Source organism: Pterocles gutturalis, unplaced genomic scaffold (assembly GCF_000699245.1).
Source record: "Pterocles gutturalis isolate BGI_N339 unplaced genomic scaffold, ASM69924v1 scaffold15164, whole genome shotgun sequence".
NCBI classification, from domain to species: Eukaryota; Metazoa; Chordata; class Aves; order Pterocliformes; family Pteroclidae; genus Pterocles; species Pterocles gutturalis.
The window spans coordinates 33048-44831 of record NW_010128478.1 but is presented as its reverse complement, the minus strand read 5'-3'; the positions used below and the strand labels follow the sequence as shown (position 1 = coordinate 44831).

The 11784-nt window shown below is 46.9% G+C and overlaps 1 protein-coding gene across 1 annotated transcript in view; it reads right to left on the bottom strand.

Annotated features, from left to right (window-relative positions):
* Positions 1–2701: 2701 nt before the first annotated feature.
* Positions 2702–11784, bottom strand: part of HTR4 (5-hydroxytryptamine (serotonin) receptor 4, G protein-coupled) — a 16535-nt gene continuing 7452 nt past the window's right edge. The window contains exons 4-5 of the mRNA XM_010079647.1: positions 5123–5276; positions 2702–3274 (exon numbers count right to left, since the gene is read on the bottom strand). Coding sequence (XP_010077949.1) covers positions 2702–3274; positions 5123–5276 — 727 coding nt within the window. The remainder of the gene's footprint in view (positions 3275–5122; positions 5277–11784) is intronic.

The window sequence follows — 11784 nt, the reverse complement described above, 5'->3', positions numbered from 1 at the left end:
AACCTTTCTTTGCGTTTACGAGAGAAGCACTGAAGAAATACAAATTCCTCAAGCAAGGTTAACTCTCCAAAGACTATATAGTTATTTTTCCTTTAGTCCCCACATCTCTATCATCATCAGTCCATAATCTGCACCAGGGAAAGCAGTCACACTTTTCTCACCAGTTACAAAGCTAAGGAAAACAGAAAATAATTGCTCCCTGAAGTGCTGATGTGCAGAGCCACATCCCCCTGGCACGCAGAGGGAGGAGGGGATGCGGCAGTGGGAAGCGAGTGCCTTCTGCAGAGTTGGAGTGAATGGAAAGGCAGGAGATAATCTGACTTGTGCTTGTAGCACACTGAAGGGAGGCGACACGCTCTTATCCACAAAAAAAGCTAGAAGCGGACAAACCTGTGCAGGTTTGGTTCTTATGGGGCATTTTGCAGTGGCTGTCACATCTACATTGATGGGATCATTACATATTTCCATGGATAACTTCTACGCGGGAGCAGAGTGGTACAAGTAGGAGGGAGAAGCTGGAAATTACGACAGACTGCTCTCAGCTCCATGCTGGGATCCACCTTTTACTGAGGCCACCAGAGCCTCCCCAGCTGGCCGGGCAGCTGAGACCATGGCCACCCCGAGCTTTGGAGGGGAGGCGACTCTTCACACTTGCTTTGGCTGCCACAGGGACATTGATATGTTTAAAAAGAGTCTCAAAATGAGGAGTTTGTCAGCTCAGGGACACTCAGCAGAGAATGAAGGAAACCACCAGCAGCTCAGCCCTCCCAGAGGTGTGCAGAGCCTCCCTGGCTGCTCGCTTGTGAGCCCATCTCCTCTGCCCAGTGTCCCCAGGGCCGTGCTGCCCTGAGCCAGCGCACCCACAAAGAGATAACTCAGTGCAAAAGCAGTGACACAACTTGGGAGACATGAGGAGGCACCAGCGTTGCCATCTGCAACGCTTGGAGGTCAAACATCAGCACGGACTGAAGCAATTCACCTTCTGGGCTGAGAAGCTCCCTGCCCTCTACATCTCCAGTCACACCTAAGAGAGGCTCCCTGTCATCTCTCTGCCTTGTATGCTTAATGAAAAGCATCTTGTTGCTGTGCTTACCAGCCAAAATAGACGCCACTCTTTCTTTCTTTGTGTTCAGGCCACGGGGCCGGCCCTTGCACCCACTGGGTGCAGTCGTGAGAGCATGGAGCCGCTCTGGTTAACCAGAGACAGGAGCGAGCCCTCCCGCTCCTTCTCCCCGCACAGGGACGCCTTTCCAGCCCTTACAGATCCCCAGCCAGAGGCACCGGCTCTCTTGCTGCCGGACGGAGAGCTGAGTCCAACAAGGGCTGCTCTCCCAATCCTCCTAACGCAGCAGAGGAGCGTCTGGCCTGTCCCCACAAGCACAGCTCCAACAGAAATACAGGCTGAGCATGGCACGGTGCCATGCATCCATCGCAGACAGAGAGCTCTGGGACCGTGGCCCCCAGACAGTTTTTAATCATGGACCTCCATGACTTAGAAAGCTTGAGAGGTCTGTCTCAAGGTTGTGACAAGCCGTGCCCCATCTCCCATCCATTATACGGCTCTGGACTCTTTCCAAAATTTCAGAGATCATTGCAGAAGGATGCTCAGGGCCAATCAGCAGATCAGACTCGGCTGGGAAGGGCTCAGTGTCTGATTCAGTCTTCGCACAGGTTCAGCTCTGAACACAAATATGGTTACCAAGTCCTCATCAGCATGTTAAGAGCCACGAATCCATCTACCAAAAGAACCAAATCTCCTCTAGACAGTTGCATAGAAACACCTATGGTTTTTTTTAGAGATGGCAGTTTGTTCTGATATTACGGGAGATAATTGTTCCTCCCTGCCTTCCTCCTGTGCTCTGCCTCCCACCTCCCCGCTCAGTGAGCAGAAAACAGCAGAGGGTGTCTCACCCCACAGAGTCCCCCAAACCCCTCTGCACCCCGCAGCGCACAGCCCACATGCTCTCCTCTTGCAATGAACACACTGCGGTACTCAGCAAAGGGTGTGTGAGGTGCAGGGTTCAAATTCACTGGGAACCCAAACTGCCAACCAACAGGACCATGTCCGGTAGCCCCCGTGGGGCACACTCGGGTCCGCGGGCTCCCACAGAGTTGGGTCCCATGGCCATGCCCAGGGGCAGGCTTTGGCTAGGTTTCAGTAACAGGCAGACACCTCGGCATTTTTTGAGCTGCTAAAACAAAATGGCAAGCACCCCCGCTGCCAGAGAGCCCCAGCAGGGTCAGGGCATTTGGGCAAGTTCACCCTTTGCCTTTCATTCATTCAGAAGATGCAGCAGTGGCTGGGCAGCTTACGAAGGCAGAACCTGAGAAGGGGCAATGGGGTGTCACGAACCCTTTGCTAGCGAAGACGGAGTCGGCAGCCTCCCCCAGGGTGCTCCCCGTGGGGTCAAGTTGTTCCCCTCAGACAACAGCAAGGCTTGCCAAAATGCACACAGGACTTCTGCATGTCTTCCCTGAACACACCTCTGGAGAAACTGCACATGTCAACACATATCTGTTATCTACAAACCCAGGTTGTCTGAGCACCCTAACGATTTCTGGTGCTTCTCTTGCCACCTCCCTTTTTAGACATTTAATTGATCCGATATTCCAAATGCAAAACAAAATCAATCCTTTACAAAAAGTCTAGAGAAGCAGTCTTTCTAGTGACTCCAGGCATTTTGCAGCATCTGAGAAACACTCACCTTAGTACATGAGTCGATCCATTTATTGTGGTGGTGGAACAGGGGACCGTCTGCCCCAGGATGGAAGGCCTTCGGTATCGCTCATCACCACAGCAGAGGATGATGAGGAAGGCACGTCTGAAAGACTTGTTCAGGAAGGCGTAGAGGAAAGGGTTCAACCCTGAATTGATGTAGCCCAGCCACAGGAAAGCCGTCCAAAGCTTCCCCGGCACTGTGTAGTTTATGAAAGGGTCCACGATGTTTGTGATAAAGAAGGGGGCCCAGCACAGGCAGAAGCACCCCATGATGATGCACAGGGTCTTGGCAGCTTTGGTCTCAGTCTTCATGCGGTGTGTGCTGTGCTGGTCCGGGGGGTGCTGCCGGCCGTCGGCGGGGGTCCCCGCGCGCTGCAGCACCTGGATCTGGCGGGCGTGCTCCCTGGCCGTGATGTAAATGCGGTAGTAGGCCAGCACCATCAGGAGGAAGGGAATGTAGAAGGCCACCACGGAGCAGGTAATGGCGTATGGCTTGTTGACCATGAAGATGCAATAGGTGGAGTTGGAAGCCTTGTTGAACTGCCTTTGCTGAATCTGGGGCAGGGGAAGGAAGGACAAGGACAAAGAAGGAGGAAAGAAGTTCAGCACTGCTCCTCCAACACCATCAGTCTGCCAGAACATATCACCACTGCTTTCCAGTTCTCTCTCCTCCTGCCCTCTCCTATGTACCCACGGCCATACCCACTGCTGCCGCTCCAGCCTGCGCACACCAGGGGCTCTCCGGCCCTGTGCTCCCCAGCTCGGCTGGACCAGCCCATGCTGCAGCTCCACCATCTTAACCTGGCCAGTCAAAACCAGCCCAACACCCCAGTTCACACACAGCAAACAGGAATAATGTCACTGTGTGATGTGCTTTTTTGCAGTGCTCACCGCTCCGTTCCTCAGGGCCTGGTTTTACACCCAGGACCCACAGGTTTAACCAGCTGAGCCCTGCAGCGGATGGACAGGGAAGGGACTGGGCTGAGCGGCCTCTGCAGCCGGGGCAGCTCCAGGCTGGGGTGTGACAGGGAGCTCCCCAGGCACAGCAGCCCAGGCAGGAGAGGTCTGCAGGTTGAATCCGTAAGCTGAGATCTGGTCAATGACTTGTGATGGAAACAGAGACAGCAGACGAAGGAAAGGGTGTTGCACGTGAGCTTGGGGAGCAGGAGGCATAGCTGGCACAGACAGGATTTCTCTGAGGCTATTCTTGCTACAAAACAATGTCACTGCAGGTCCATCCAGCCCAGTGTTTGTTCTGACAAGAAAATAACCCTATCTCCTATTTTAAAATATAATATCTAAATTATTTAATTGGGCATGTAAGGAAGTTTACCTCCGAAGTAAACTACGAAGCATTTTCACTAGGTGCTGTTTGAACCCTGCAGTACCTCTCAGCGTGCAGCTACCGAAATCTGCACGGTGAAGGTCAGCAAGCCACAAGGAAGGGCAGGGCTTGCACTGGTGTTTAGAAAAGCTGGAGCAGACAGGTGGGTGTCAACTCTTTTCTGAAAAGGTGGGGGCAAGAAATCAGTGGAAGAAATCAGATACCTGACAAGGTTTGTTAAATAAACAAAATGCACTTTCCTTTTCTACCAGCTGCATGTCCTAAAGGTGCTTGGCTGGAAGCAATTTTGGCTTTATCGCCTTGTCTAGAGGCTCAGCAGGTTGCACCTGTTATTCTCCATAAGCCAAGAAGTATTCATATCTCCTTGACTGAGAACTGGCACAGGAGATACCACATCTCTTTAAACAAGCTCTTCTAAATAAGATGTTTTCACAGTTTGCCATTTTTTAATTCCCACATCTCCAGACTGGAAGGAGAACAGATTTGCACCTCCTGACTCCTTTTTCCGTAGACGAGATCCTGCAAGTGAAGCCAGACTGCGGCTTGCTGAAATGACTTGCACAGGGGACCTTCACCTTCTCCCCCGCTTCAAGGCTCACATCAAGACAAGGGATATTGATGGGACTGTCCCAAAGCACCATGCCTTCTGGGGAAGTGTGGGTTTCTGAGCTCTCCAGACATTGCAGGCACAGCAAGGAGGGACCCTGGGGCTCAGCTGGCAGTGGCCAGCACTGCCCGAGAGCTGCAGAGGCCACGGGGAACCAAGGACTCCTGCAGTGCCTGTCAGAAGCTAGCTGGGGCTTGGCATGTTTTCAGAGAACTACTCACTGTAGACACAGATAAAATCCTCTCCCAGAGCCACCACTGTCTTTGTGACAGTCCTTCCACAACACAGTCATTTCAACCCCCCTTAAAAACATTCTCCTGAAATTCAGCAGTGCCTCTGCATCTGTGCCAAGTAGTTTCTCCTTCAGCCTCTCTTATGCTTTTTAATTTGAATATTGCTTTTTAAAGAAGAATATACAGCACTGAATATATTTGATAACTTAGCTACTTACCAGATCAATGATGCCAATGCTATTCCAGCCTTGCATGATAGGGAGGAAAGAAATAAATGTTGGGATTACCCAGCACCCCCCAAGCATTACAGCAATGCGCAACGGAGTCATCTTGTTCCTGTAAACCAGAGGCTGGCAGCAGATAGCATAGTACCTGCAAGGAGAAAAGCAAGAGAACAACCATCATCAAAGGAGACTTCCAGATCTTCTAAAAATAAAATTGTAAAGCATTTTCTCCAGCTTGTTTCTCCTGCCTTTCAAAATAGAGAAAAAAAAATGCATCAATAGCCTATTTCCATTGACCGCCTCTCACACAAGGAGCTCAGGATATTTTCAAAGTATGAGTAAATAAGGTTTCATAGTGCCTTGCAGGGGAAAGACAATATTTTCTTTTTTCCAGCTAGGGAAAATGAGGCACAGAATAATGCTGTGGTTTGTCTGAGATGGCAGAGCAAGGGAGTAACTTCATATTCAGCCCGCCTCTCCCTCCACCCTTAGTCACAAAGCTGTCTGCACCCTCCTTACCGCAAGACATGAGTCCACCTTCCTGCCATTTAGGTGTAACTGAGTAAATGTTGGGGGTTTCCTAACTGCAATGGACATTTATTTTGACAAGACTGCAAAAGCTGTTATTGCAAATTAACAATGTGTTTCAAAGCTGTGAAAATGTCAGTAAAATGAAGTGCGTTTTCCCCTAACCGAGCTCCCTTTCTATATCACAGGAATGGGCTTCTTTCTTTGCTGGGCTTTAACCTCTGCCACAAGAACAGAATAAATGTCTGCACAGGGCTTCTTGTCTTTTCACTGTCCAGGGGACATGCCCTGTGCTCTCCTTTCTCCTCCTGATCCATCCAACATATTCGTAGTACAACAGATCCCTGCTCTTAAAATAACAACTGGCTGTAGACTGAAAATGTCTTCTCAAAGAGAAATGAAATGAACTCTTCTGTTTGGTCCCTGTGCTACCTACCTGCTGTCAGGTGTCTACATCAGGAAGGTGTATCAAACCTAAAACTGGAAATCTCTTTGCTCTGAAATTAATATAGGCCCATAAGCACAGCAGATCAGCAATCACATCATCCTATTCCAGGTTTTTGGTGGTCCTGACCTGGCAGTCTGCCTCAGGTTCCCAAGGAAGTGTTTTCGATCCTTATACTTTTGGATTTCAGCACACAGTGGAAGGTGTCCCTGCCCGTGGCAGGGAGGTTGGAACTCAGTGGTCTTTAAGGTCCCTTCCAACCCAACCCATTCTATGATTCTGTGTTGTAGAGACAGGCCAGTAGTGATGTCCCCGGTGCTGCGACAGGGAACTGGGGTCCAGAGATACAAGAAGTGCCCATAAATTCTCAGCTCTTCTAAATAATGAAGATGTGCCTGATTAATATATTTTCTTAGTGAATTAATAATGATCATCTGGTAGATGTAGTTTCCAGATTTAGTGAGCACAGAAATTATGCAATATGGTCCTCCAGAGGATATGAGCACTGCGTAGAAGAAGCGGACGCAGTTTGAAAAACTATTAGAAAACTCTGTCAGAGATTTTTTTTTCAGTCAAGCCTCACATCAGGGTGTAATGTTTACATAGAGAGAGCCTCACCACTGAGTGCCTATAAAAGTCGATTTTATGAGGTCAGTAGAATCATGAATTAGAGACATTAAATTAGCAAACACACACTAAAGCTGGACCACTAACCTGAAATGCCTGCAGCACATTAAAATAAGACATACGTGAATGCACACATACACACAGTTTATGTGTATGTATTGGAGAGCTGTCCTTGATGTGCACAATTTATTTCATCGATACTTGAGAGGGAACCAAAAGTTTTGTGCTAAATAGGCATAAAAATCTAAGAATTTCCAAATTTTCTTAAGACTTTTTCTTAAAGTCACGTGGAGTCAACTGAATTGCTTTATTTTGATAAAATCGGATGATATATTCCACACAAAGGGTTGAAATAATATCAAGTGTCAAAAGAAAACATTTTTTAAAAGTCTCTTTGAAACAAGATTCAAAATGTCACAGGGGAAAAATGTTGAAACAAGCATTCAACTATTTCAATTTGATCATTTCTACATTCTTTTCTGGTTTGCTGTGTGCCTGGAAATCAGCCTGTTCCTCTGAAAAGTTTTGCTTTCAAAGAAATGCTATATTTGACAGTAACTGTTCTTTCAGAGCACTGGGCAAGATGTTCCTGGTGTGGGGCTCATGCTAACAGCCATGGCAGCCAGCGGGTCCAGCTCCTGAGCCCACTAACACAGCCCTCACCTCCCTCCCACAAGTGAGAATGAGAAGCTGAGTAATTTACAGGAACAGGACTGACTTAGTTCTGGAGCTTGCCTTCATTGGATCGTGAGTTGAACAAGCGAGGGTATCCAGCCTCGAAGACATGCAAAACTCAACTGGGTAAGACCCTGAGTGACCTTGTTAAACAGAGTTAAGTTCGAGTTTGTCCCAGTTTTGAGAGGAAGGCTGGATCAGAGACCTCCAGAGGTCCTTTCCAACCTACATTTTTCTGAGTCTATCAGACAATGAGGACCATCATGGTCAGACTTCAATATCTTAATGATTTTAGAGGATAGGATAAATACATTTGTTCCAAGGATAACTACCCTCATGACAGCCACAAAGTGTTTGTTTAGCCTTGTCCTGTGTGCTAGAGGTTATTGCGTTTGGATTTCCCCCTGCTCTCCAGACTTCCTTCCCCCAGGAAATGAACTGACCTTTGAATTCAAACGGGTATTTTCAGTAAGGGTTTTGACTGCTTATCAGGACAGATGGTGCTTCTCTTGGCCTTATGTGCACCTGCTCTTCTGACTCTCAACACAAGGGAGATATATCTGGCATATTTGATTTTTTACTGTCTGAGAAACTCCTACTGGAAAGTGCTACCCAGTGCTGGACATCAAAGGATTCCTGTGACATGACTGATGGCAAGCTACTGCAAGTCATATAAGACTACATTTATTTGCAGAAAGGGCAAAAGAAGAAATTCAATAAAAAAATGATAAAGAACAGCAACACACCAGCTACCATTTCATAAGTTGAATAAGCAAAGAGAAAAGAAAAACCGCAATACCTTGCTAATTAACTACAGCAGGAAAACAATTCTTCCAAGCAGCTGAGTTATTACATTTCTGTACTTCTATCTCTGCTGCAGCTGACAGCATTACACTGACTTGTACATGCTATTAAAGGCCATTAGAGTAAAAATTATGCCTGTAGAAATGACATCTTAAGCTCTCATATTTCTTCCCTCCCAGTGATTCAGCAGCACAGCAGCAATTTTCCTTCACTTACATGTCAAAAGATTTTTTTTTTTTTTTTGCCAACTGCTGCTACGGTGAGGTCCCTTGTGTTCAAAAAGTTGAGATGGGTTCCTCCTGCCCTACCCTACCAGTAACACAGTTCTGCAATCAGAGCACAGGTGACAATTTTGCTGATGTCGAGGGAGGCAGAGAAGCACACTGTCCACTTTTCCATAGCTCAGCAGGATTTCCATTCAATGACCCACAGTCAGATAACAGAAATCTGTGTATGCTAACAGAAGTCATTGAAGCCACACCGATTTTTGCAGTAGCTGGTGATTTGATGTATGTGATGTTTTAGGCATTTAAGCAGCTATTTATTCACTGAGAGAAAAGTAATTAGATCTCTAAGATTATCAATAGTTTTAGTCAAAAGCTGAAATAAAGCCATTTTCTTATTCTACATTTCTGCTTCCTTTCAAGCTAGAGCTGTTTTCCTGTGCTAAAAAATAATATCTATTATGTATTGGTATGACAGTGTGATGGATGAATATAAAATATAATATGTACACATGATTAATACGATGTCTAAGTTTAATTAAATATTAATTCTTACTGTTATCAGCCCGGACCCATGTTTCTGCAGTTCCCTGAAAATGTTAACTTCCCTGTTACCTACAGCAGATCAGATGATACGAAACACATCCTCTCCTCCGCCTCTGTTATGACATTATTTGCTGAAGGGGAAATACGAGAATCCCTTCCTGGAGCTATAGCTCTTCCCAGAAGCTCCATAAAGCAAAGGTTATTATAATACTTTTCCTTTCCCATATCAGACATTTGCCACATGAATGAATCAAGTACTAACATTTTACAGATGGCTCAAAAGAACAAATCCATAGCTCTTATGGCCTTACTTACGGCTCTTACGATCACTGCAGACATGCTCAGCTACCGAGGATTTGTGACCTGCCCAGTGTCTCTTGGTGGCTCTGCGAAACAGTGCATTGGCCAGACCCTGTCTCGAGGAAGATGTATGTGACCCTCCCTGGTCTTCCAGTGGAAGTTCCAGTCATATGGATTTGGGGAGCTACCGGTTAGTGCTGAGTGGATCGATTCCCAAAAGTGAACCTCATGTGTTACGAACACACAGCAGCTCCGAGGGGATGCAGGTACATCTCTACTATGTTCACGAAAGCTATAAAAAAATGCTTAGGGCTCAGTGATTCAGTGCCCCAGTCTGTGGGGTAATTTCCTCCATATGCATCACCTGCAGGAGCTGCCACAGTCACATGGAGGACCCTCGTATACACCGTGTCCATGAGCTGTAAGAGCAAAATGTTTCATCCGTTCCCAACAGGACTTGCGTTGTGCCTGCCGGCAAGCTCTGCTTTACAGTCAGTGCTACATGTAAAACCAGAAGGCAGATAGAAATGCCTGATGAACATCAGTAACACATTTGTGCCTCACAGCCTTCAGCACTTTGGGTGGAGAAGACATAATATCACATTCCTCAGTAGCAGGATCACGGACAGTTTGCCTCATGTCAAACTTGTGTAGAAGTGAAGATGTGAGATGGCAGATAAGAGGGAAGCTGTGAAGCCAAAGAGGAAACAGACAGAAAATGAACCTCAGTTATATTCTTGCCTTGTACGACTGAATGCCGAATCTGCTGCATTGGTCCAAGGCTTTCGTGGAAATGTGTTGTACATTATGGGTGTTTGTTGTTGCCATTTTGCCTGTGTGAAAAATCCTGCACCTACACGCACACACACGTATGCCCACTCCTTGCATCACTTCCTCCAGGAAAAAAAAAAAAAAAAAAAAAGTAGAAAAAAAAAATCCTTGAAAAGCACATCAACTTTTAAGTGATGACACCCATAGTTATTACAAGTTTATAGCTTCTAGGTTCTTGTAGACAAGAAAGGAAAGACAGACTGAGCAACAGCATTGCATTTCAACACACTGGTGACCTGAGTCTGACAGCAGCGTAATTCAGCTGTGGCCCATGGCAAGGAGGGCTACTTGTGGTGGTGACCATCTGCATACGCATCAAGAGTATCAGACTCCATTTGTGACCCAGATTTGTGATCAAGACTGAAATCAAAGGTCCAAGAATCTGGATAACCAGCTGGGCCAGTAACGTGAACATACACCAGCTTCTGTGGTTAAAGAGAAGTGAGCAGTGATACAGCACCAGCACATCTGGCCACCCATCAGCCTGGACATCCAAATGCCTCCACAAGCCCATGGCAGTGGAAAAGCTGCCGTGGGGCCATTTCCAGATAGCAGTCCTGGAGTCCTCAGCTCCTGCCTCAGGATCAGTGATGCTCTAACCACACCACTCTGTTCTTGCCTTCTGGGCATTACAGAAATGTAATTACTTAGCTGCATTAGATAATTCCTTGCCCTTGGAGAAAAATTAAAGTATCTCCCTGGTTTGCAAAACAATTTTGTTTGAACTACAGGTATGTAGACACTGCCCTGCAAGAAGCTCCTTAGATATCGCAGACAGACAAATGCACACCCACCTGTACTAAACAGACTGGTTCTGTGGGTGGCCCACATTTAAAACCATTTGGTGTCATGTGTACGTATAAAATTATATACATACCATATGTTTTATCGCCACTGGGGCCAAAATGAGCCAAAGAAAATTTAGTGAATACTCATATTGAATTATTTTTTTACTCCCCCTTAAAGAATCTATAAAAAAGAAGACAGGAGAGTGGGAAAACTGTGGGTGCTATTAGCTCTCTCCCGAAGTTAGGGTGCAACAACCATGCCCATACGGGCTCTGTGCCTGAATCTTTTTTTTCCAGGCCTTAAACACTAAAGTGGGAGTGATTTGTTTCTGACTTCGTAAGGAAAGAGAGGCCAAAGAATCATGAGAGGTGACAGCCAGACCCCGCTGCTGCCATGCCGTGCACTCTGCTCCCAACCCGCCCCAGGAGGAGGCTGAGCCCAGCAGAGGCGCTCCCAGGCTGCCTCCCCCAGCAGTCAGCGCGGACGCTGAGGCTACTGAACTGTAGTGATGGAAAGATCTTACGGCTGACAAGGACATTCATTACAGAAGCTTCTTCTCCTCGCAGGACACAAGATATATAAAAGGATTTGGCTAGTTTGGAAAATCCCCCTCTTGGTCTTTTTGGAGTTCTCCCTGGCATGCTCCACAAAACCCACCTGAGCCTGGTTTGGCACCCTCCTCCTCTCCCCTCCAGGTACCCCAGAGTGGGCCAGAGTCTTCTGCTGAACTTTGACCAAGCAACAAAGTCTAAGAAGCCAGGATCTCAACTTATTTGTGCCCATGGGAAATTAAAACAGAGCTACTGGGTTTGCTGATATTTCAGTGAAACCAGATTCTGGCCTTTGCATAACCAGATTTTTACATTTTTTTGGAGAGAACAGCTCTT